The sequence below is a fragment of the Oncorhynchus clarkii genome, chromosome 3 (genome assembly GCF_045791955.1).
Source record: "Oncorhynchus clarkii lewisi isolate Uvic-CL-2024 chromosome 3, UVic_Ocla_1.0, whole genome shotgun sequence".
Classification (NCBI taxonomy): domain Eukaryota; kingdom Metazoa; phylum Chordata; class Actinopteri; order Salmoniformes; family Salmonidae; genus Oncorhynchus; species Oncorhynchus clarkii.
This window is the reverse complement of record NC_092149.1, coordinates 14,705,282-14,731,099: the sequence shown is the minus strand read 5'-3', so window position 1 is coordinate 14,731,099 and position 25,818 is coordinate 14,705,282. Positions and strand designations below refer to the sequence as shown.

Genomic DNA, 25,818 nt, shown 5'->3' with positions numbered 1-25,818 from the left:
AAAGAGCGTCTCTTACACCGTGTTTAGTTGCGGATTAGGAGAGGGGGATCAAACGGAGGAGGGGAAGAGGGGAACACAACAACAAGGAGACGTTCTTTATTAGCGGGGGAAGACAGCGCCAGACCAGGATACGGTAGCGGAGAGAAGGAGAAGACCGAAAGCGTCGCTCGAATGATTGTGCGGTGGTGGATCCCGCGACGATGCGACGACACTGCTGGGTGATAGTGCTGGCGGGGATGTTGTCGTACTTCAACCCAGAGAGAGCCCTTGGAGCCCCGCAGAGAGAAGGTGAGTGGTGTCGGTGAGCTGGAATGATATTGACGCTGGGAGAAAGAAGAGGGGGGAGGTGGGAGAGGGGATAGATTAGAGGGTTATGAATAGGTACTCGGAAATGTTACGGCCAAAACACACAGAGACAGCCTCAACAATAATACGATATATTTGATCTTTCTTGGCTGACATGATTAGGCTATGGTAGGCAAAATGCCTTTATAACACGGGATGAAATCAAAAAGACAATGGCCACATTATTATCATCAAGTAGCCAGGAGAATTCGGTAGGATCTGCGACCCTATTTCGGTGATATTTATCAATAGCATTGATGGCATGTCAAAACGGAAATTCGCCCAATGAATTTTAAATTAATCGTCACTGTATCATTCATGTGTATATCAAACCTATATTATCCCACTTGGGTTTAATGATAAAAATCTTTGAATTTCCATTTAAAATCAACTAAATCCGTTTTATTTTGTCCTCCTTTTATTAGGCATCGCAGTGTTTTGTTTGTGTATTGTCGTTTGCAGTCATGGTGTTCTGGTGTATTGTTTTGATAAGAGCCGTAAACTGGAGCTGGTGGAATAGGCCCATGCTATGTGTACCTATTTATATGCAGTGTATGTCTGGACAGCTGTCTAGGGATAGAATAATAGAATTGCCCAGGAATTGTGCATCTATACTGCCGATGGATAGGCTACATAAAATATTATTGTATTCTACATAGACTTATGTGAAAGAGTTTGAATTTCATATAGGCCAACATGTTTTTTCTATTTTATCAGTTTCCAATGTAATTCTACTGCCAGGCCATAGGCTTGCATAGGCTGCAGTCCAGTCCAGTACATAAATCAACGAAATTATTACACATTTATGATGAGTCAATAATTCATGTATCTTTCTCATATTCATACTCATGATTTTTAGTAGCTTTTCTTACTTAGAATTTACACGTCACTCTTGAATGTGTTAGAATAACATGGACCATTATGTTTTTAGGCCTTCGTAGAGGTTTGAGTGTTTTTCTCATCAAACAGCTGTTGGAGGATGGAATCATACAACATATGAGCTCAAAACATCCTTAATGCTAATTACAATGTTCGATGTTCAATTATGTCATTTATATATTTTAGGCAGTGCTCAAAGTGCTTCATAAATATCTTTTTACAGGTAACTTGCATTTTCCACTCATGAATGATCTCATGAAAATATTCCATTGATCAGAAAAGCCTATTTGTGATTGGATTCCCTTTCAGTGTGTTATTGGACGTCTCTGTAAGATTTGTGTCTAGAGGGAGAGGCAGAGGAGAGGATGTGCCAAAATGGTTCATCACAGTTAAGCTTACACATTGATCTACCAATAGGGTAAACATCAATTAAAGCCCTTTGTTTGGACTATTATTGGACTGTTGATGCATCTTCACGCCATGCTTTCAGTAATCAATGAGCTCATGAAATGGATGGGGAAACGTACAGTTGGTTTTGCATTATTCATTACTGTGTCGTAATAGTGAGTCAATATCTAGAAGTAGTGATGAATACAGGGCATGATGGAATAGGATGAGCAGGGGAGAACAGAGTAGCTCTAGTACTTGTGTTTTCTGGTTCCAATGACACTGAAAATGCTCACGCTGTGGTTGATATTCATAAGTACTGTACTGAATTGGCACTTGACCTGCAAGTGTATTGACAAGTATGTGTACTCAGAGGTTCACCTTCTGGAGTTGGAGAAGTGTTTTTGTAAAATTGTATATGAGGAAAAACAAATAATATTGACAACAAGTTCATCTAGAAATATGCATTTTTGATTGTGGCGATGCTGGTTTTGATTTGAGGGTTTAAAATTGAAAGATACAACAAACAAGTAGTAGCCTACTGTTGTGAAGGGTTTTTAACCACCCTGCACTCCCCCTTCTCTTTTTCACAGATGGTTCGCTCCTCACAAACGGCCAAGTTGAGGTACAAATATATAAAAAAACGCCCCAAACTCCTCCTTCTCACCTAGGTAGCCAACCTCCCTGATTTGAGTGATTCTTTTCCAATTTTCCAACCCTCCCCCGATAGCAATTTCCCCAAAATGATAACGCCACCCCTCCCTGCTTTTCAACTGTGTTTCCTGGAAGGAATGTTGTTTTTTTGGTACCCCCCTCCCTCCTCCCCCTCTTTCCTAACTGGAATGGTAGACTTCCCTGATTTTAACTTTAATTCCGATCTCTCCTCTCTTTTATTGATTCTGAAGATGGTTTCCTGACTTTCCTCCAAAGTTTATTTCCTTTTCCTGCTTCTCCCAAAACTCCAATGACAGTTGTTCATTGGGGATCCTCCGCTTTGTCTCAAATGTACCTCTATTGAAACAATTCCAACGGTTTTCCTCCTCAATCTCAATATGTAACAATGACTTTGACTCTTTTCAACCCAATTCTCTGAAGCCTCTCTTTCCCCCACTCACTCATCCACTCCCCAACACTTCAACCTAACAACTGTGTGTTTCCTTCAGGAAGTACTACCTGGCCGATTAACCGTATTAACCTTTTCCTCTCCTCCTTTTCTCTCCCGCCATATCTCAGTCTCTCAATCCAGGGCTGCGTCTCTCTCTTCTCCGCCCTACGTCGTCATTCTCATCTCTTGCTCGGGGCTCGTCTCCTTTGTTTTGCTGCTCTTCACCTGTCTGTGCTGTAAGAAGGGAGGAGTGGGATTCAATGTAAGTCTCCATCATGTAAGAGACTTATTCACACGTCTTGTCTATTGTGTTGCACTGTCTGCATGTATGTTGTGTAGATCAATAGATATAGGCATCATATTACACATTGGCCCTTAGGGAAACTCTAAACATTGAGGGCTGTAACAATGTTAAAGCATATGGGAATGTCCTGATTTGTCATGGAAGGGCCCAGCACCACAGGGGCGGTGGGCATACACATAATTCAAACCCTGTATGAATCTATTGTCTTTGAATCTGTGATCTTTGGATGGTTCATTGTCTCTTTGGCTGCATGTGCAGCACCACATTTTACCAGAAGTATTACAGATGTTGCATGAGCCAGAAAGCTTTGGGTCTGTTTACATTTAATAGATTTCCTCATATTAAATCCAGATCGGTCTTTCTTTGTGACATTTCAGCCAGCACACTGCGTGCATCTCAATTATCTAAAGTGGCTCCCCTCCTTCATCTTAACTAATGTGAAAACACAGGCAACAAGGGGAAAGTAATATGGTGTCTGCCCACCAGTTATTTGTTTACACTTGCCCAATTTCTTTAGAAACGTAAACCACTTTAGGCTATTGACACATCCACTAGAAAAGCAGTCACCAACCCTCATCCTGGAGAGCTTCGGGTGTGTAGGGTTTTGTTCCAAGACAGGCCAGAACTAACACAACGGATTCAACTAATCAACTTCGGTAATAAACAAGAGTTTAATAAACTGAATCAGGTGTGTTGGTGCTGGGCTGGAACAAAAACCTGCAAACCCTGTATCTCCCGGGACCAGGCTTGGTGATCACTGCTTTTCAAACTTACAATATCTCTAATGCTTCTACACTTCCTCTGTTCTTTCCTGTCAAATCAGGAGTTTGACAATGCAGAGGGGGAGGAGTGTTCTGGGGGTTCTAGCCCCGCCCAGGAGGACAGTCTGTCCTCTTGCCCCTCCCTCCCAGAGGTCTACACCCTCCCACTCAGGGACAGGGCTAACTGTCTCGCCCTGCAGGATGGCTCAGGTAACTAAGGCAGACTCTCTGTAGCTGGAGCTGATGGCAGTATATAGCACATGAATATTAGCAAACTTGATGGATATCAGAAAACCACAAATCATGTGTCTTTCTCTTTTCATCTCCTCTATTCTGTCTCTAAAGACTCTAAGTCGAAGTACTTCCGTAGGCACACTCTCAACTACCTTCAGGAAATAGGAAATGGCTGGTTTGGAAAGGTGAGATCACCAACTCATACCTCCACCCTCAGTTGTGACGTCATCATGTAATGGTGGTAGCTGGATCTGGCAGTTCTTCCAAATGTCTCTCAAACCCATGTTTCCTCTAAAAGACACATCCTTTTAACAGCTTCTCAGTAAATCTAATATTGGCTTCCTACCAGCTCTCATGAGTTATGTCTTCTTCCTACACCACTATATTTCTGATCTCTCTCTCTCCCTCTCCATCTCCCTCTCCTCTCTCTCTCTCTCTCTCTCTCTCTCTCTCTCTCTCTTTCCCTCTCTTCTCTCCTGCTCCCTCTCTCTCTCCTTCCTTCTCTCTTTCCCTCCTCTTCCCCTCTGTCCCACATCTCTCTTTCTCCTTACCTCCTTCTCCCCCTACCTCTCTCCCTCTCTCTCTCCTCTTCTTCCTCCTCTCTATCTCTCTCCTGTGTCCCACATCTCTCTTTCTCCTTACCTCCTCCTCCCCCTCTCTCTCACTCTCTCCCCTCTTCTCCCTCCTCTCTATCTCTCTCCTGTCTGTCCCACATCTCTCTTTCTCCCTACCTTCTTTTCCCTCTCTCTCTCTCTCTCTCTCTCTCTCTCTCTCTCTCTCTCTCTCTCTTTCTCTCTCTCTGTCTCTTTCTCTTTCTCTCTCTCTCTCTCTCTCTCTCTCCCTCCTCTCTATCTCTCTCCTGTCTGTCCCACATCTCTCTTTCTCCTTACCTCCTTCTCTCTCTCTCTCTCTCTCTCTCTGTCTCTTTCTCTCACTCTCTCTCTCCTCCCTCCTCTCTGTCTCTCTCCTGTCTGTCCCACATCTCTCTTTCTCCTTACCTCCTCTTCTCCCCCTCTCTCTCTCTCTCTCTCTCTCTCTCTCTCCTCTCTATCTCTCTCCTGTCTGTCCCACATCTCTCTTTCTCCTTACCTCCTTCTCCCCTCTCTCTCTCCACTCTTCTCCCTCCTCTCTATCTCTCTCCTGTCTGTCCCACATCTCTTATTCTCCTTACCTCCTTTTCCCTCTCTCTCTCCTCTTCTCTCTCTCTCTCCCTCCTTCCTTCCCTCTCTATCTCACCCTCCTCTCTATCTCTCTCCTGTCTGTCCCACATCTCTCTTTCTCCTTACCTCCTTCTCCCTCCCTCTCTCTTGCTCTCTCCCTCCCTCAGGTGATCCTAGCGGAGGTGCTGTGTGACTGCAGCTCCTCCCAGGCCGTGGTGAAGGAGTTGCGGGTCAGTGCCAGCCCTCTGGAGCAGAGGAAGTTCTTGGCTGAGTCTGAGCCATACAGGTCAGAGAAACTGACATTTTGTGTCATCAGACACTTTTATTTAAGTTATTTGTTTTTGTGGTTTCCTGAGTGTACAAAACATTAGGAACACCTACCTAATATTGAGTTGCACCCTCTTTTTCCCTCAGAACAGCCTCAAGTCAGGGCATGGACTCTATAAGGTGTCAAAAGCTGTCACGATCGTCATAATAAGTGGACCAAAGCGCAGCGTGATCTGGGTTCCACATCTTTTTATTACTAAGTGAAACTCACAGCAAAACAAAACAATAAATCTCAAACGAAACGTGAAGCTAGCAATAGTGCTAACAGGCACTATCCATAGTCAAGATCCCACAAAGCACAAAGGGGAAATGGCTGCCTAAATATGATCCCCAATCAGAGACGACGACAAACAGCTGCCTCTGATTGGGAACCATACCTGGCCAACATAGAAACATAATCCCCTAGATGACCCACTCTAGTCACACCCTGACCTAACCAACATAGAGAATAAAAAGCTTTCTATGGTCAGGGTGTGACAAAAGCTTTCCACAGGGATGCTGTCCCATGTTGACTCCAATGCTTCCCACAGTTGTGTCAAGTTGGCTGGATGTCCTTTGGGTGGGGGACCATTCTTGATACACATGGGAAATTGTTGAGTGTGAAAAACCAAGCAGCTTTGCAGTTTTTGACACACTCAAACCAGTGTGCCTGACACCTACTACCATACTTCGTTCAAAGGCACTTAAATCTTGTGTCTTGCCCACTCACCCTCTGAATGGCACACATACACAATCCATGTCTCGATTGTCTCAAGGTTTAAAAATCCTTATTTAACCTCTCCTCCCCTTCATCTACACTGATTGAAGTGGATTTAATAAGTGACATCAATAAAGGATCATAGCTTTCACCTGGATTCACCTGGTCTGTCTATGTCATGTTACGGGCAGGTGTTCCTAATGTTTTGTACATTCAGTGTATTATAAATCACAGTTCTTGGGATTAACTTCACAGTTAACTCCAAACCTGTATTTCACTCTGGTTGATTTGGTGCTGTTTGAAAAAGATCTACATGGACCAAGTCACATCAGTAGGTGGTTTTAATTGTTGTGTGTCATATTGAGATGCTGGTAGTTAGAGACTGCATGCAGCATACAAGTGGTGCAGTGTTAGAACTGTAACATGGAGTGACAGATGACTACTGGTCTGACCTATTTATTATGCTCAACTTAGATTAAAATGACACTTGGCCCGCCATCTCTCTATCTCTCGCTCTCTCTCATACACACTTACAGTTGCCTCTTTCTCTGTCACATATAGAAACACATGTTTCTCTGTCATCTCTCTCGCTCCCCCTCTCTCTAGTTCTGTCTGTTTTCTATCATCCTCTCCCCCTCTCTCTAGTTCTGTCTGTTTTCTATCATCCTCTCTCCCTCTCCCCCTCTCTCTAGTTCTGTCTGTTTTCTATCGTCCTTTCCCCCTCTCTCTAGTTCTGTCTGTTTTCTATCGTCCTCTCCCCCTCTCTCTAGTTCTGTCTGTTTTCTTTCATCCTCTCCCCCTCTCTCTAGTTCTGTCTGTTTTCTATCATCCACTCCCCCTCTCTCTAGTTCTGTCTGTTTTCTATCATCCACTCCCCCTCTCTCTAGTTCTGTCTGTTTTCTAGTTCTGTCTGTCTTCTCCCCCTCTCTCTAGTTCTGTCTGTTTTCTATCATCCTCTCCCCCTCTCTCTAGTTCTGTCTGTTTTCTATCATCCTCTCCCCCTAGTTCTGTCTCTAGTTCTGTCTGTTTTCTATCATCCTCTCTCCCTCTCTCCCTCTCTCTAGTTTTGTCTGTTTTCTTTCATCCTCTCCCCCTCTCTCTAGTTCTGTCTGTTTTCTATCATCCTCTCTCCCTCTCTCCCTCTCTCTAGTTCTGTCTGTTTTCTATCGTCCTTTCCCCCTCTCTCTAGTTCTGTCTGTTTTCTATCGTCCTCTCCCCCTCTCTCTAGTTCTGTCTGTTTTCTATCGTCCTCTCCCCCTCTCTCTAGTTCTGTCTGTTTTCTATCATCCTCTCCCCCTCTCTAGTTCTGTCTGTTTTCTATCGTCCTCTCCCCCTCTCTCTAGTTCTGTCTGTTTTCTATCATCCTCTCCCCCTCTCTAGTTCTGTCTGTTTTCTATCATCCTCTCCCCCTCTCTAGTTCTGTCTGTTTTCTATCGTCCTCTCCCCTCTCTCTAGTTCTGTCTGTTTTCTATCATCCTCTCCCCTCTCTCTAGTTCTGTCTGTTTTCTATCATCCTCTCCCCTCTCTCTAGTTCTGTCTGTTTTCTATCATCCTCTCCCCCTCTCTAGTTCTGTCTGTTTTCTATCGTCCTCTCCCCCTCTCTCTAGTTCTGTCTGTTTTCTATCATCCTCTTCTCTAGTTCTGTCTGTTTTCATCCTCTCCCCCTCTCTAGTTCTGTCTGTTTTCTATCATCCTCTTCTCTAGTTCTGTCTGTTTTCTATCGTCCTCTCCCCCTCTCTCTAGATCTGTCTGTTTTCTATCATCCTCTCCCCCTCTCTAGTTCTGTCTGTTTTCTATCATCCTCTCCCCCTCTCTAGTTCTGTCTGTTTTCTATCGTCCTCTCCCCTCTCTCTAGTTCTGTCTGTTTTCAATCATCCTCTCTCCCTCTCTCCCTCTCTCTAGATCTGTCTGTTTTCTATCATCCTCTACCCCTCTATTTCTGTCTGTTTTCTATCGTCCTCTCCCCTCTCTCTAGTTCTGTCTGTTTTCTATCATCCTCTCTCGCTCTCTCTAGTTCTGTCTGTTTTCTATCGTCCTCTCCCCCTCTCTCTAGTTCTGTCTGTTTTCTAGCATCCACTCCCCCTCTCTCCCTCTCTCTAGTTCTGTCTGTTTTCTATCATCCTCTCCCCCTCTCTCTAGTTCTGTCTGTTTTCTATCGTCCTCTCCCCCTCTCTCTAGTTCTGTCTGTTTTCTATCGTCCTCTCCCCCTCTCTCTAGATCTGTCTGTTTTCTATCATCCTCTCCCCCTCTCTCTAGTTCTGTCTGTTTTCTATCGTCCTCTCCCCTCTCTCTAGTTCTGTCTGTTTTCTATCATCCTCTCCCCTCTCTCTAGTTCTGTCTGTTTTCTATCATCCTCTCCCCTCTCTCTAGTTCTGTCTGTTTTCTATCATCCTCTCCCCCTCTCTAGTTCTGTCTGTTTTCTATCGTCCTCTCCCCCTCTCTCTAGTTCTGTCTGTTTTCAATCATCCTCTCTCCCTCTCTCCCTCTCTCTAGATCTGTCTGTTTTCTATCATCCTCTACCCCTCTATTTCTGTCTGTTTTCTATCGTCCTCTCCCCTCTCTCTAGTTCTGTCTGTTTTCTATCATCCTCTCTCGCTCTCTCTAGTTCTGTCTGTTTTCTATCGTCCTCTCCCCCTCTCTCTAGTTCTGTCTGTTTTCTATCATCCACTCCCCCTCTCTCCCTCTCTCTAGTTCTGTCTGTTTTCTATCATCCTCTCCCCCTCTCTCTAGTTCTGTCTGTTTTCTATCGTCCTCTCCCCCTCTCTCTAGTTCTGTCTGTTTTCTATCATCCTCTCCCCCTCTCTCTAGTTCTGTCTGTTTTCTATCGTCCTCTCTCCCTCTCTCTAGTTCTGTCTGTTTTCTATCATCCTCTCCCCCTCTCTCTAGTTCTGTCTGTTTTCTATCGTCCTCTCTATCCCCTCTCTCTAGTTCTGTCTGTTTTCTATCATCCTCTCCCCTCTCTCTAGTTCTGTCTGTTTTCTATCATCCTCTCCCCTCTCTCTAGTTCTGTCTGTTTTCTATCATCCTCTCCCCCTCTCTCTAGTTCTGTCTGTTTTCTATCATCCTCTCCATCCTCTCTCTCTAGTTCTGTCTGTTTTCTATCATCCACTCCCCCTCTCTCTAGTTCTGTCTGTTTTCTATCGTCTTCTCCCCCTCTCTCTAGTTCTGTCTGTTTTCTATCATCCTCTCCCCCTCTCTCTAGTTCTGTCTGTTTTCTATCATCCACTCCCCCTCTCTCTAGTTCTGTCTGTTTTCTTTCATCCTCTCCCCCTCTCTCTAGTTCTGTCTGTTTTCTATCGTCTTCTCCCCCTCTCTCTAGTTCTGTCTGTTTTCTATCATCCTCTCCCCCTCTCTCTAGTTCTGTCTGTTTTCCATCATCCACTCCCCCTCTCTCTAGTTCTGTCTGTTTTCTTTCATCCTCTCCCCCTCTCTCTAGTTCTGTCTGTTTTCTATCGTCTTCTCCCCCTCTCTCTAGTTCTGTCTGTTTTCTATCATCCTCTCTCCCTCTCTCCCTCTCTCTAGTTCTGTCTGTTTTCTATCATCCTCTCCCCCTCTCTCTAGTTCTGTCTGTTTTCTATCATCCTCTCTCCCTCTCTCCCTCTCTCTAGTTCTGTCTGTTTTCTATCATCCTTTCCCCCTCTCTCTAGTTCTGTCTGTTTTCTATCATCCTCTCCCCCTCTCTCTAGTTCTGTCTGTTTTCTATCGTCCTCTCCCCCTCTCTCTAGTTCTGTCTGTTTTCTATCATCCTCTCCCCCTCTCTAGTTCTGTCTGTTTTCTATCGTCCTCTCCCCTTCTCTCTAGTTCTGTTTGTTTTCTATCATCCTCTCCCCCTCTCTAGTTCTGTCTGTTTTCTATCGTCCTCTCCCCCTCTCTCTAGATCTGTCTGTTTTCTATCATCCTCTCCCCCTCTCTAGTTCTGTCTGTTTTCTATCATCCTCTCCCCCTCTCTAGTTCTGTCTGTTTTCTATCGTCCTCTCCCCTCTCTCTAGTTCTGTCTGTTTTCAATCATCCTCTCTCCCTCTCTCCCTCTCTCTAGATCTGTCTGTTTTCTATCATCCTCTACCCCTCTATTTCTGTCTGTTTTCTATCGTCCTCTCCCCTCTCTCTAGTTCTGTCTGTTTTCTATCATCCTCTCTCGCTCTCTCTAGTTCTGTCTGTTTTCTATCATCCACTCCCCCTCTCTCCCTCTCTCTAGTTCTGTCTGTTTTCTATCATCCTCTCCCCCTCTCTCTAGTTCTGTCTGTTTTCTATCGTCCTCTCCCCCTCTCTCTAGTTCTGTCTGTTTTCTATCATCCTCTCCCCCTCTCTCTAGTTCTGTCTGTTTTCTATCATCCTCTCCCCCTCTCTCTAGTTCTGTCTGTTTTCTATCGTCCTCTCCCCTCTCTCTAGTTCTGTCTGTTTTCTATCATCCTCTCCCCTCTCTCTAGTTCTGTCTGTTTTCTATCATCCTCTCCCCTCTCTCTAGTTCTGTCTGTTTTCTATCATCCTCTCCCCCTCTCTCTAGTTCTGTCTGTTTTCTATCATCCTCTCCCCCTCTCTCTAGTTCTGTCTGTTTTCTATCGTCCACTCCCCCCCTCTCTAGTTCTGTCTGTTTTCTATCATCCTCTCCCCCTCTCTCTAGTTCTGTTTGTTTTCTATCATCCACTCCCCCTCTCTCTAGTTCTGTCTGTTTTCTATCGTCTTCTCCCCCTCTCTCTAGTTCTGTCTGTTTTCTATCATCCTCTCCCCCTCTCTCTAGTTCTGTCTGTTTTCTATCATCCACTCCCCCTCTCTCTAGTTCTGTCTGTTTTCTTTCATCCTCTCCCCCTCTCTCTAGTTCTGTCTGTTTTCTATCGTCTTCTCCCCCTCTCTCTAGTTCTGTCTGTTTTCTATCATCCTCTCCCCCTCTCTCTAGTTCTGTCTGTTTTCTATCATCCACTCCCCCTCTCTCTAGTTCTGTCTGTTTTCTTTCATCCTCTCCCCCTCTCTCTAGTTCTGTCTGTTTTCTATCGTCTTCTCCCCCTCTCTCTAGTTCTGTCTGTTTTCTATCATCCTCTCCCCCTCTCTCTAGTTCTGTCTGTTTTCTATCATCCACTCCCCCTCTCTCTAGTTCTGTCTGTTTTCTTTCATCCTCTCCCCCTCTCTCTAGTTCTGTCTGTTTTCTATCGTCTTCTCCCCCTAGCTCTAGCTCTGTCTATTTTCTTTCGTCCTCTCCACTTTCTCACTAACAAACCCACCTAAGTAAACCTACACAAACAAATGTGCCCAGATGTTATCCCCCTCTCTCCTCTTCCCTCGCTCACTTTAACTGCATATCCTCTGCTGCATTGCCTCTTTCGTTTCATCATCTTTCTCTCTCTCCCCCCTCTCTCTCCCCCTCTCTCTCCCCTCTCTCTCTCCCCCCCCTCTCTCCCCTCTCTCTCTCCCTCTCTCTCTCCCCCTCTCTCTCCCCCCTCTCTCTCCCCTCTCTCTCCCCTCTCTCTCCCCCCTCTCTCTCCCCTCTCTCTCTCTCCCCTCTCTCTCTCCCCCCTCTCTCTCTCCCCCCTCTCTCTCCCCCTCTCTCTCCCCCCTCTCTCTCTCCCCTCTCTCTCTCCCCCTCTCTCTCCCCCTCTCTCTCTCCCCTCTCTCTCCCCTCTCTCTCTCTCCCCTCTCTCTCCCCCCTCTCTCTCGCCCCTCTCTTTCCCCCCCCCCCTCTCTCCCTCTCTATTTTCTTGCCTTCAGGAGTCTCCAACATCCCAACATCCTTCAGTGTTTGGGCCAATGCAGCGAGAGCATTCCCTTCCTGCTGGTCATGGAGTTCTGTCAGTTGGTGAGGGCCATGCTGTTTTTACTACTATTATGGGATGGAGAAGAAGAGGAGGGCACATTGTAGAGGAGATCCAAAGAGAGGCCATTTTGTTTTGGAAAGGATACATTTACTCCATTCCTCTAGGATTGTTTTCTCTCATCATTGTGTTTCTATCAGAGACTGATTGATACCTGAGCAACCAGCTGATTGGACAATAAATTATTCAAATGGATCAATTAAGTGACAAACACCAGACTATAGCTCCCGTACATGGAAACATACTTTTAAAAATGTATTTGACCTTTATTTAACTAGGCAAGTCAGGTTGCAAGTTCAAACCCCCGAGCTGACAAGGTACAAATCTGTTGTTCTGCCCTTGAACAGGCAGTTAACCCACTGTTCCTAGGCCGTCATTGAAAATAAGAATTTGTTCTTAACTGACTTGCCTAGATAAATAAATAAAATGATGCTGTCCTACCACCAGTACAACCTCCTCTCTCTCTAGTGATATTAATTCATTACCAATTCCCCTTCTGCTTTTGAGGACCTTCGGGTTCAGGAAAACACTTAGGAGAGGGTATTTCTCCAGCATAAATGTACAAATGTACTTGATATATAGCTCAATATGTCTGGTCAATGTTATAAACTATGTTAATTGTTCTTCTGATTGTTTTAAGTATCACATACTGTACATGATATTGGTAACACTCATTGATGGTGTGATAAATTAATTATATTTGTGATATGTTACCAGGGCGACCTGAAGAGGTACCTGAGAGCCCAGAGGAAGTCAGATGGGATGACTCCTGACCTTCTGACCCGGGAAATGCTGACCCTGCAGAGGATGGCGTTTGAAATCACCTCTGGCCTGCTGCACCTCCACGAGAATAACTACATCCACAGGTCTGTGAGGTCATATCCTGGCTCTCTCTGGCTCCAGTGGGGTTCCAATAGCTCCAGTGATTGATTGGTTGGTAATTGAGTGATTGATAGTAAAGGGATTATGATTGTTTTCTCTCCAGTGATCTGGCTTTGAGGAACTGTCTCCTTACCTCTGACCTCACTGTCAGAATCGGAGACTATGGGCTGTCTCACAACCACTACAAGGTATGTTTGAGTGTGCGTGGGGGCGTGTGCGCTTACCCATGTACTTTGCTTGAACCACCACAACCTGGAGACAAGTTATACCACTTTATACCATGGCATTGTTGAATAATCGTTTCTGATAGGCTTGTAGGGCATTCTAGAGAGGGCATTCTTTCCCTATAATCCACAGTATATCTGCACGATAGAATTCCATGGGTATAGTTATTACATGTTCTATGCTTGAGCTGTATTTGAAAGCAAAAGTTGAAAACATTCTTGCCATTGTTGGATTCGATTTTCATAATAGCAAGCTAGGACTCAAATTTGGTTAAAAACTAGCAAGTCTGTTTGTTTGGTTACCATGGCAACCACTGTCTCTATATTGTAAACTTGGTACTTCAGTGGATACTTCAGTGGATGTTGAACACATTTTCTACCTGCAAATTAACACATTTCTAGCTATAAATGTTTAAAATTATAGCCATGGTATAAAAGGGATAATCAACTCGGGGCTCTATGCGTTCTCTGCAAAATAATAATAATAATAACTCTGTGGAAGGTCAGTTCCGCTCCTTTAGCGTGTCATGGAACACACCTTCCAGGTGGTTGATTATCTTCCAGAGAACACATAGCCCCTTGTTGATTATCCATAACGTATTGGATGTCCCTAATGGCTTATCTTCAAGTCCATGCATCCCTCTGTGTGTTTATCTGCGTAGGATGACTATTACCTAACATCAGACAAGCTGTGGATTCCCCTGAGATGGATAGCGCCAGAGCTTCTGGAGGAGTACAGAGGATCTCTGATCGTCACTGACCAGACCAAGACCAGCAATCTGTGGTACGTACCATAACACAACCTGCCTCTAAAATGGACAAATAAACAACTTAATATTTCAATAAGCTGTATTCTGTATTTCTTATCTAATTTAATTATTTCTCTATCCTCCAACTCTCTCTCCCATCTCTTTCCCCTCTTTATCCCACATCTCTCCCCTCTCTTTCCCCTCTTTATCCCACATATCTCCCCTCTCTTTCCCCCTCTTTATCCCACATCTCTCCCCTCTCTTTCCCCTCTTTATCCCACATCTCTCCCCTCTCTTTCCCCCTCTTTATCCCACATCTCTCCCCTCTCTTTCCCCTCTTTATCCCACATCTCTCCCCTCTCTTTCCCCCTCTTTATCCCACATCTCTCCCCTCTCTTTCCCCTCTTTATCCCACGTCTCTCCACTCTCTCTCCCCTCTCTCTCCCACTTCTCTCCTCTCTCTCTCCCACTTCTCTCCCCTCTTTCTCCACTCTCGCTCCCCTCTCTCTCCCACTTCCCTCTCCTCTCTCTCCCACTTCTCTCCCACCCCCCCCACTCTCTCCTTTCTCTCCAACTTCCCTCTCCTCTCTCTCTCTCTCCCATTTCTCTCCTCTCTCTCCCACTTCACTCCCCTCTCTCTCCCCCCTCTCTCTCCCCCTCTCTCTCCCCCCTCTCTCTCCCCCCACTCTCTCCCATTTCTCTCCCCTCTCTCTTCCTTTTCTCCCAGGTCTCTTGGGGTGGTGATCTGGGAGCTGTTTGAGTTTGGTTCTCAGCCGCACAGGCACCTGAGTGATGAGGAAGTGTTGACCTTCGTCATCAGAGAGAGACAGATCACCCTGGCCCAGCCACGGCTCAAACTCTCCCACGCTGACTACTGGTCAGTGGGCCATTTCTGGACTTTTGGTTCTCTGATGATATCTGCATTTGATGAAGAAAGTAGTTGATTACAGATGTGTTACTTTAAAGGCCTACTTTGCCAATAGATCATTAAGGTCTAAGCTAATACATGCAATCCCCTCAAACCTCTCTTTTGGGGTGGAGGTAGATCAGCTTTAATACTGCAGATAGATTGTAGCTTCCATCAATGTAATTGTCTGCGTCCTTTCCAATCCCCCTTATCTTTGTGTTGGTCTTTCCTGTCTTTCCTCTTCCAGGTATGAGATCATGCAGTCCTGCTGGCTCCCTCCTTCCCAACGCCCCTCCATCGCTGAGGTATTCCTCCTCCTCTCCTCCCTTCTGGCTGCTGAGCGAGGGATGTCCCGAAGGAGTGTGGGAGAGGACGAGGAGGATGAGGACGGGGAGTATGAGGAAGGGAGAGGAAGAAGAGGAGAGAGCGATGAGTCATTTGAAAGACGGTGGGATTCTCTCCGTCCTCCGTCCTTCCAGGCTGCAGCGAGTGAACGACAGAGAGAGAGGGAGTATGGGAGGGATGACAGGGGGAACTCCTACCCTCTACTGGAAGCCGTGGGGAACTGCATCACCCCATCCTCCACAGAACTCGATGACATCCTGACAGTCACGGAGACCAGTAAAGGGTTAAATTTTGAGTACTTCTGGGAGAAGGCCCATGCGAGGTGGGGCTACCAACCACCTCCTCCTCCCCAGCCAATCCCGATGGTCAACCCCTCCCACAGACAATCACTGGACACACCCACTGTTGTCCCTGTGATAAGTGCACGTAGCCCCTCCCTCGCCAGTGAGTACTTCATCCGATTGGAGGAGCACACCCCTCAGGATAAGTCCCCATCTCTTAAAGGGAAAGCGCACGCTTTCCGTTCTGACTCGTTGTGTCCTGGAGATCTGGAGCTAGTGGAGATACGCAGCGGAATGCTGGGCAAAGAACGCACGCCGTACAGTTCTGATGAGGAGTACACTGGGCGAGGAGGGAAATCCATCCAGACCATCCGATCCAGCGAGGTCCAGATAAGGGTCCACAGCACTGGGGTGGCAGAGTTCAAAGACACCTCCAGTAGGGTGACTGACTTCTCTGTGGTGGATTTAGGAGATGATGAGGAGGAGGAGGGGGGTGAAGGAGACAGTAGGTCATCCACTGGTTCTCAGGCCCCTGTCCTGCCTCCCAAGCCACGTTCTATGTCAACCTCATCGGGCAACCACCTCCACTCGCGCCCCCTCCCTGCGCCTCCGTTGGGCTACCACCGAGTAGGACTTGGGCTGGGTCACTATTCCATGAGTGGTAAGATAGAAACGATGGACCCTCTGACGGGCAGCTGCCTGCCATCATCATATGATCACTTAGGGTTCCACCGTCCTCGTCAGACCATGCCCCCCTCCCCGTCACTGTCCCCCTCCCTACCCCAGTCCAGCCACCCCATCTACCCCACTCCCCAAACATGTCCTCCCCCTCTCCCACCCCACTACAAGCCCCAAAGGGGCCTGTATCACAGCTATGGTGTAGGTAGCTACTCCAGATACAGTAAGCCCCAGATGTACTCTCAAAGAGAGCCACTATCCTGTGACGACTCAGACCGACAAGGTGGTGTACGGCGCACAGCATCCTTGCACAACACAAAGGGAACATCCAATTTCCGCTCAAAAGACTTTGACTCTCCCGTACGACGCCAGAACGTATTTCGCCCTGTTTACCGCAACATCTCCCACTCCGAGTCCGGGGGCCCCAGAATTGAGAGGCACTCGTCCTCCAGTCCCACCTATTCAGATGAGGATGACTCCCCCTTTATGTCCCCTGAGAAACCCAGTGGGGGAGGGACAACCGTCCCGACTTCTAGTTTGTCAGAGGATGCGGATCCGGCCACAGCCGAGCTCTTCTCCAGGGGTATGAAGAGGACCCAGTCGCGCCTCGCCACCATCCTGCCTGCCATCTGGAGGGAGGACGCGGAACTGCAGGCAGATAGCGTAACCGACGCCAAGATATCCCCCATGCACCTGTTTCTGACTGAGATTACTAGTGTGTCAGAGTCAAATGATGCCAAGTCCAAGGAGGGGAGGACCTCATGGGAGGGAGAGACAGAGCGGGAGAAGAAAAGGGATGGGGAGAGGTCAGGGAACTTCCTCCAGCCCTTGAGAGGGGGGATGCGTCGGTCCCGGTCGCTGGTCGCAGAGCTGGGCTCTGCAGAACAGACATTGGGGCCAGACAGAAACACACAGATAGTGACAGAGGTGGAGAGGGTAAGGAAAGGCTCCATCCAGAGAGATCTATTCCTCACTGAGATCTCAAACACAGGAAGGATGGATGCAGGCATGGAGAGAGATCCGGTGAAGTTCCTCCTCCCTCCTGGCTCCCGATCGCGTCCCTACACCTACACCTGCGCCCCCGGCCTCCCGTCCTATGCTGAGGCCGAGGAGGCATACTCCAGGGGCATGAGGAGATCCCGATCCCTCCTCTCCGAATTCACAGTGGGGAGGCAGGAGTCGGAGTCACAGGAGACGGAGAAGGAGACAGAGAAGGGACAGATGACCAGAGAGGATTTCCTGAAGGAGATCCAATCAGCAGAGACCTTTTTGACAGAGATCATATCCAGACAAAACGTGACCACCTCCAACAAGCATTGCGAGGACTTGTCTCAGTCACCCACTCCAATGTCACCAGAATACGAGTCAATATGCATAGATCCTGACTCCTCTCAGACCATCCGTTTCCAATCAGAGAGTTCCATACGTACATCAAACAGAGGCAAAGACGATGTAGCACCGGAGGCCATTTACGCCCAAGTGACTAAACGGGCAAAAAAGAGTGAGATAAAGGTCACTATACGGCCTGAGATCCCAGTACTGCAAATAGGATCAAATAAACAGTTTGTCAAACAGGAAGAGGAATGTCCCACACACACGACCTGCCTCAAGGACTCACCCAGCTCACTCACAGATCCCACCGCTGACATCAACTCTCACCCAGACTCTCAGCCCCAGCCGGGTGACTTTGTGTTCTCAGCGATAATGCCAAAAAATGGCCTCCTCCTTTACCAAACATTCCCCAGTACAAAAACAGAGGAGGACGTTTCAGAAGGTCCAGCCTTACCTGTAAGAGAAACACAGACAGTCAGAGAAAGGGTTGAGCTCTCAAGACAAGCTCAAGTTCAGTCTTTATCTCAAGACAGTGTTATTGGAGGAGTGGAAGACTCTGAAAAGAAACCCTGTGATGATGAGTCACCTATTTATGTAGATGAGAAAGAGAGCAGGGGTCAGAATAATGTTGGGGAAAGGAGTTGTGAGAGAATGAAAGGTGATGCTGAGGTCAGAGATACAGGGCAAGAATGTCAGAAGCAGGAAGTTGTTGATGACATTTTACATGACTTAACAACAGAGACATCTGAAACAGATAGAGCATGTCAAATTGAATCTAAAGATTACAAGGAAGAAGGGTCAGAGAGTTCAAAAGGTTGTGACAGTCAAATGAAGAACAACACATCACATTGTTCTACTGCTCAGTCACATGACCCAAATGTTGAAAGCTATTTACAAATCAACAAACAGAATTCACAGATCAACCAAGAAGGAAGGTCAGACCCAAGTCAAAAGAGCCCTGCAGCCGTTCCCACCACCCCAGACTGGGACCCATCCTCTGACCTCTCTCTCTCCACCATGACCCCCTCAGACTCATTCATTTCATCTTTGACCCCCAGTTCAGCTGACTGTCTGACCCCAGGTGACCCGTGTGTTGGAGGTGAAGGACCAGGTGGTTGGAGGCTGCTGGGGACAGAAACCCCCCACAGAGACTCAGCCTACTTCTCTGACAATGACTGGGAAGGGGAGGGGCTTAGCAGGAAGAGCAGTGATGGACTGAGCGTGACCAGACCCGGCAGTGGACGAGGCGGAGAGAGGGGGACGCTGACAGGAATAGAAGAGAAGACAGAATTAGAGGATGAGGGAGAAACCAGGGGAAAGAGTCCCTTGAAGAGGATTTCAAATAAGGGAATTGACATTGAGAGGGAAAAGGAGACTGTTCTTGAACAGAATGCTCATGTGCAGGATATCTCTCAAAACAGTGATGATGGATATAAAGACATGTCAAGTATTCAGGAGAACGATCTCAGTCTGAAAGAAGTAGAACATAAAACAGGGTTAGAATCAGAACAGAGAGAAGATTCTGGAATGTTCCACAATGAGAGTGGAGAGTCAGATGAAAAGGGACTCCATCCGGGACTCCTGTCTGATAACTCACAGACCAAGGAGAACAATGAGTTTATAGCTAAGCTGTTCTCTAATTTAGATGATGCACCTCTCAAAGGGTTCTCTTACAATGATGGAACTCAAATTTGTAATCATTACACAGAAGGTGTGATTTCTCATGTGGAGTCGGATGATTTTAGATTCCATGACTCCACAGACAAAGACTTGACATTGCCTTCTAATAGTACCACTAAGACAGATTGTTTGAAATTAATATCTGCCATTCAGACAAAGGATAACAAACTTGAGAATGAAGAACTTCCAGGTATTGAAGATAGAGAAAATGATAATTCCATGAAAGACACTACGGAACCAGTGACAGCGTTACATGGCGACCATGATAACAGAGAATCCAGGCTATCTAGGTTCTACGGTATTCAAACCAACGAGGTCAAACTCAGTGACGATATTCCAGTAGTACTGGATCCCAACGACGGAGAGAGCACCAATGACGAAGAGAGCAAACTGTCCTCTTCTTTCTGGGCCGAGGGGGTCACTGAGGTGTCTGAAAGAGAAGACGGACAAGATCTGGAGATTCAACACACCGACACCAATGAGCTTGGCCTGAGAAACTTGTGTTACTCAGAAGAAAGCGAAGACGAGAGGGCCAAGGCCAAATCAGAGACAGAGAAACAGCTTGCCGCTGGAGAGCTGTGTAACGCCATGAAGGAGAAATCTCCTCAGAGAGGACCAGTGATGGGGAGCCAGAGTGGGTCTTTGAGCAGGGATGGATCTGCTGAGACTGTGGACAGGGAGTCATCTAAGGATCTGGAGATGAAGGCTAAAGAGCTGTGGAACACTCTGGAGGAGGGGGAGGGGAGAGGGGAAGGAGTGGTGAGGGGCGAGTTTGACTGTCACCGTTTCCAGCAGGGAGACCTGCACCTGTGGCCATCAGAGAACGACCAGTGGGCCTCGCCGGAGAACAGAAGCCAGGAAGCTGAACTCGGATTGGAATTCTTCTCAGCGTTCGGAAAGACCTGGGAGGAGAGGGAGCAGCTGGTGGTAGGCCGGGAATTCTGGGAGGCTGAGGAGAACGATGAACTGGCGGGGAGTGAGCCTCATCCAGCCGTCCTCCAAGATAGTGAAGATACTTCTAATGACGAGAGGCAGGGACGGGTAGCCTACCTGGAAATAAAGGGAGAGTTGTCCCAGAAACAGACTCTCTCCAGTAGCATTGACAGTCAGCTATCCCAGGCACTGGATGTACAGCAAGAGGAAAATATAGAAAATCCAGATAGGTTTAACGATAATGATGTTGAAGGTGATCAAAATGTTGAAGGTGTTCAGCTAGTGGTTGAGGTGGAAAACCGAGAAATCCCAGAGCATGAGACCAATGCAAGAGGGAGGGAGCAGTTCAGGTCACTCACTGAGATGGGTGGAGACAGTGAGGGTCAAACTGCATCTCTTCTAAACGACTTGGATGGAAACATTGCTCAAGATGAGGGAAATCAGAACTTCAACAGGTTGAATCATCTCAGTGAAGTCCAAATGGAAGAAGGGGCAATGGCAGAAAATAACATAGAAAAAGAACAGGACTTTGAATTAGACAACCATCTTGCTCCCACAGTAAAGAGTATATATATGGGTGTATCTATCTGCCTTACTGGAGTACCACAGGTAGATTTGTCAGGATTAAAACATATTGAGCCAAGCATGCGCATTGAAGAAGCTGACTCTACTCGCCAGCTTGTGGGGGAGGACAGAGAAGGGGGAGTAGACATTGTAACCACAGGTGAGGATTTGAGAGACATATCTCTTCTATGTGACCTGGTGTCTTATCCCAATGATAATGACTTGGAGGATATAGCCTCTTGTACAGATCGGTCTGGTTCACAAGGAGACAACTTTCAGTTCAGTTCTGTAGACTTTCCCAGCCCTCCTCCTAGCATGGATCTTGATATGCAAGAAGACAGGTTGCAAAGTTTAGATGATTCTTTTCCTAGTCCCCCACCTTCTGTCATAGAAATAGACGACGATCAGGGTCTTATAAACCTTGATTATTTGGGCTCAGATTTCATTACCAGTGCTGAGAGAGACCCAACAATGCCCCCCACTCCTCACACTGATATCCCAGAGCCGCCCCCCTTACCACCCACCACAACCCACAGCAGAGGGATCTCTGCAAACCTCAACCTTTCACCTCTACATCCAACACTTCCATTATTCTCAGGTGAAAGCCAGAACCAGAGCCGCCTCACATCAAACATGTCCGAGGATGACAGAAATAACCTGTCCCAGAAAAACACAACCACCACTTCCACCACTCTTCCGTCATTTCCCCAGAGTAACTTCAACACCATCCCAGAGCTGTTGATCTCTGAGTGGAAGGATTTGGACGAGGAGCCTCTGGAAGACTTTGAGAAACTGGAGCAGCTGTGTTGCATATCTGGGGATGAGGAGGACACCCTGGGTGACCTCTTCCTGGGGAATCTGGAGCTGTTGGAGTCTATGAAGAAGACGCCTGAGCAGAAAGCTAAGGGTTCTGGAGAGAGCGATAAAGGTGAAGAGACCTGTGGGACCTCCATGCCTGAGGGGAAGAGGAGAGTGGAACTGAAAGAGGAAGTTGACGGAATCTCTGAGAGCGCTGACTGGCTGGCCAGGTTGGTTCCATCGGCGGTCCAGGACGTCCCAACTGGGGCTAAACTTTCACCTCAGGAGGAGAGGCGTGAACTACAGTTCCCATCAGCCCTTTCACCATGTCATTCTCCGGACTCCAAGGACCAGAGGTCACTTTCCAAGATGCCCACTAAAAATGGCCTAATGATGCAGGTGAGCATTAGCCTTGCATTTTAACCCCAAGTTGCACAACTTTGTAGATGTATAAGCCTACACAATTTACAATATCCATTTTCCTAATACCCCTATTATCTTCTTCTGTTTCCCTTTCTTCAGGTGTGTGAGGAGAGACTGCAGTTCTCTCTCTGTGAGAACGTTAAAACAAACGTCCTCCGGGGGGCGACAGTAAGCGACAGCGTCATTCTCCGCCCATGGGGAGACCAGCCCTTAGATGGGGGAGGAGACACAATCAGTGTGAAGGATGTAGGAAGGTATGCTCTCTCTATCACAGGAGGTTGGTGGCACCTTAATTTGGGAGGAGGGGCTCGTGGTAATGGATGGAACAGAATCGGTGGAATGTCATCAAATACATCAAACACATGGTTTGATGCCAATCCATTGGCTCCGTTTCATCCATTGTCATGGGTTGTCCTCCCCTCAGTAACCTCCACTGCCCTCTATGTATTTTGAGATTTATCAAACTGTTGTGTTGAATGATGGCAGGCAGACAGATAATAAAAGAAGAGATCTTTTTTTCTGTTCTTAGCGAAGAGGAGCCGGACACCGAACCCAATTCTGAACCCCAGAGTGAGTCTGATGCGACTGACAGTGAACCACTGACTGTGATCCAGCAGCCAGAAGTTACACCTGCTCAGCCTGTGGCAAACCAAGCAATGAAAGGTACCTCCAGACTTTTTTCTTTGTGACAATGTGCATGAATTGGATGCAGCATTGTTGACATTCACCCACTCTGCAGGTGTGTAAATGACATGTTCTAATGGATAGATTGGTGCTTTCTGACACCATCTTTAATGTCTCACTTTATCTATTCCTCTCTTTTCTTTCACAGCCAAACTGGCTCGCCTGTCCCTCTCCCTCTCCCTCCCTCCTCTCCCTCTTGCTCTCCCTCTCTCCTCCAGTCCCAAGGGAGGGTTCAGGGAGGGCGGGCTACACAGAGACAGGAGTGGGAGACGGAGGGGTGCGTCCCCAGGAAGTGACCCCGATGAGGATGAGGAAGAAGAGCAGGAAGACGAAGGCTCCAGGAGGGTGATTGTTGTCACGGAAACAGACGTTGGCAAAAGGGTGGGGCTCAGGAGTCTGCTGAAGTCGCCAAGGGAACCGATAGACAAAGAGAAAGACAGAGGGAGAAACGTGTCCTTTTTTGATGATGTCACTGTCTATCTCTTTGATCAGGTATTTGTTTAGTCCCCCCCCTCATATATTGAGTCCCATGTTACACTTGGATGTACATGTACTGTCTCTGCTCCTTTTCAGTCCCTGACCCCTCCTCTCTGTTTCTGAAACAGGAAACTCCAACCAGTGAGCTGAGTAGTTCCACATGCACCAGTCCAGCTCCTAACAAAAACACTAAATTTGATTTACATGGTACGTACTACGTATGCATGCATGTTGCTATTAGAAACCATATAACGGTCCTGTACATCATTCCCTTCTTAGAGCCAATAGAAAGCGTTTGATAAAATCACTACAATAACAAGCACCCATTGGACAGCTCCCATCTGATCCCCACTCACTGAAGTTGAGAACCCCTCACACCAACCCCTTTTCAAAATATGTATCCCCAAAATGTATCTCTTGTAATTATCCCCCACACGCTGTGACATGGGGAATGGAGTGGGGACATAAATCTGGTGCTCAACAATGCACGTCTAAGATGTGTTTTCCACCCTGTCTCCAGAAGCCGTCCGTTCTCAGTCTCTCCCACTGATCGCTTCATTTCACAGAATAATGAGAGTTTTGGCTGATCCCCTCTGGGTGTTTTGAATAGACTGTATATAGAAAAGCATCAACACCAAAATAATCTACTTTCATGATCTCTGTCAGCCTGCATAGTTAAACAGTTGAAAGCTTTGCATGGAGAGAAAGTTTATTTTTAACTTGGGAGTGTGGGCCTTTTTGTGCTTCGGTTCTACATGAGGATGTTTGTACACACGTATAGAGTATATTAACTAATGATATACCATTTGTGTAATGTTTTTATCGTACATATATATTTTTAATAACATTTACAGTTGTATGCTTTTGTTTATGTCTTGTGTTGCATGGGTCAATTTGATTTCATGAAATGTGTTAGAATGTATCCCCTGAATTCAAATAGTATTTACTCCAAACCTAGTACAGTGTGTTTGTGTATGGCACAGTTGTAGTGTAGTAATTCCTTAATTCCCTTACTTACACCATGCTCCTGTCTTTCTACCAGGAGCAAACAGCAAAGGCAAAGACTCCAAAAGAAAAGGGGACTTGTCAGTCAAAGCGAGGTCGCCCGTGGGGACCAACCCAGTGACATCCTCGCGTTTTACCGTCAGCCCAGCCGATGACCCCCACTTGGTGTGAGGCAGGGTTCCGGAATCCTCTGAGTTGTTCTGTAACCCTCAGAACAGGGACCTTCTGAGAGTGGCCAGTGGATTCCCCTCCAACCATAACCATTCTCAGAGGCTATTTTTTTATCGATCAGGCAACGGAAAGAAAAGACCCCCGTTCTAAAAGCTGGACACATTCCAGGTTTAACCAGCTACCAGTCCTTGTACCAGAAAGGTTGTTGATATAATAACTCCTCCCTTTGCCACTGTAACCTAGGGTCGATTTATAGACACTGTCTGGAAGTGGTTGATGGCAAAGGCAGTTTGTCCTAGGCGAAGAACAGTCTGGAGCTTTGTCAAATCTGAAACGGATTGACGGCTATGCAATGGGAGTCATTGTGTACCAGCTTACCTTCTCTTTACCTGCTTCTTTCGGTTGTCTTTACCCAGTATGTACTGGGGGATGCACTTTCTTTTAGTCATGTATCTGTCTATGTGGAAGCTTGGATTGAAATCTTAAATTTGTAAAAACGATTTTCATTGCAGTCAGTCATACTTGTAGGCAGCAGTTGGGGCCAGAAAACAATCTTAACTCCTGTATTTGAGAGTACTCATTCAACATTTGTGTACAAAGATAGTGATACAAGTGTATACATTATAATTTTAGAGCTGTTTAATTTAGATGTATTCTTAGACTGCACGAAAAGATGAAAACAAGCTATGTTTCTCTATACTTTTATTCTAAAAGACTATGTCTAGCTATTATTTATTTAATGTATTCATTATTTATTTAAACATTATTTCCATGCTTTGTAAATATTGTTTATTTATTTTGGTGCAATTAATTTATCTCTCAGAATTGTTTGGGACAAAATGCATCTAAGTAATAGCTTCTCGATTTAATTATTCTTCATAACAAATAAAGCAAGATATTTTCCCCAACCCCCAAAAATGTTGAGTATAATTTTATGTCTTTATAACTGCCATCCTGTGCTTAACTTATGTCCTCAACTTGTAGGGTTTCCCAAACTGGGTCCTGGGGCCCCCACGGGTGCATGTTTTGGTTTTGTCCCAGAACTACACAGCTGATTCAAATAACCAACTCAACATCAAGCTTTGATGAGTTTATTCAGCTGTGTAGTGCTAGGGAGGGGGAGGGGGGGCAGGACTGAGTTCGGAAAACCCTGCTCTAATATATATATAACATGTTTCATTATTTTCTAATATGATTCAATGTATAGTTGTCTTCTCATAATTTTACTTTGTTTGAGGACAATTGATGTATCTTAGCATGATAAAACGGAAGCTTCTCATCAGTAAATATCTCCAAAAGTTCATGTATTTGTTGATTTACATTCATTTTCTACTAATAGCAACCCATCATGCAGTCAAGCTCCAACTAGTCCCTTTGTTTAGTCTGTTTCAACATCTGTTTAAAACCTGTATTGTTTAAAGAATGGGTTTCATGGGATGCTGTGTAAAACCAGGGGAAATAAAAACAACATAAAAACTGTGAAACATTTATTGAACTGTTTGATGAAAATAAATTGTACTGTCTTATATTCTTAAGTCAGAGTATTCCTTTTGCTGTCAAAAGAGACTGGACTGGTGTTCAAACAGTAGGTCTTCTCTAGATGCTTTATTCAATTTGTTTCTGAAAGAAAGGATCAAACTACTGTATTATGTAGCTAACAATGGATGGTTCAAGGGAAGTTC

General features: G+C 46.2%; 1 protein-coding gene across 1 annotated transcript; it reads left to right on the top strand.

Moving 5' to 3' along the window:
* Nucleotides 1–122: 122 nt before the first annotated feature.
* LOC139406051 (lemur tyrosine kinase 3) lies at nucleotides 123–25,664 on the top strand. Its single transcript, XM_071148515.1, has 17 exons — nucleotides 123–288; nucleotides 2,845–2,978; nucleotides 3,844–3,991; nucleotides 4,127–4,200; nucleotides 5,343–5,461; nucleotides 11,900–11,987; nucleotides 12,721–12,869; nucleotides 12,989–13,073; nucleotides 13,772–13,893; nucleotides 14,586–14,735; nucleotides 15,013–17,750; nucleotides 18,483–21,775; nucleotides 21,899–22,053; nucleotides 22,329–22,462; nucleotides 22,632–22,975; nucleotides 23,089–23,167; nucleotides 24,003–25,664. The coding sequence occupies exons 1-17, from the start codon at nucleotides 201–203 to the stop codon at nucleotides 24,134–24,136; spliced, it is 8,034 nt and encodes a 2,677-aa protein (XP_071004616.1). The 5' UTR covers nucleotides 123–200; the 3' UTR covers nucleotides 24,137–25,664.
* The last annotated feature ends 154 nt before the right edge of the window (nucleotides 25,665–25,818 follow it).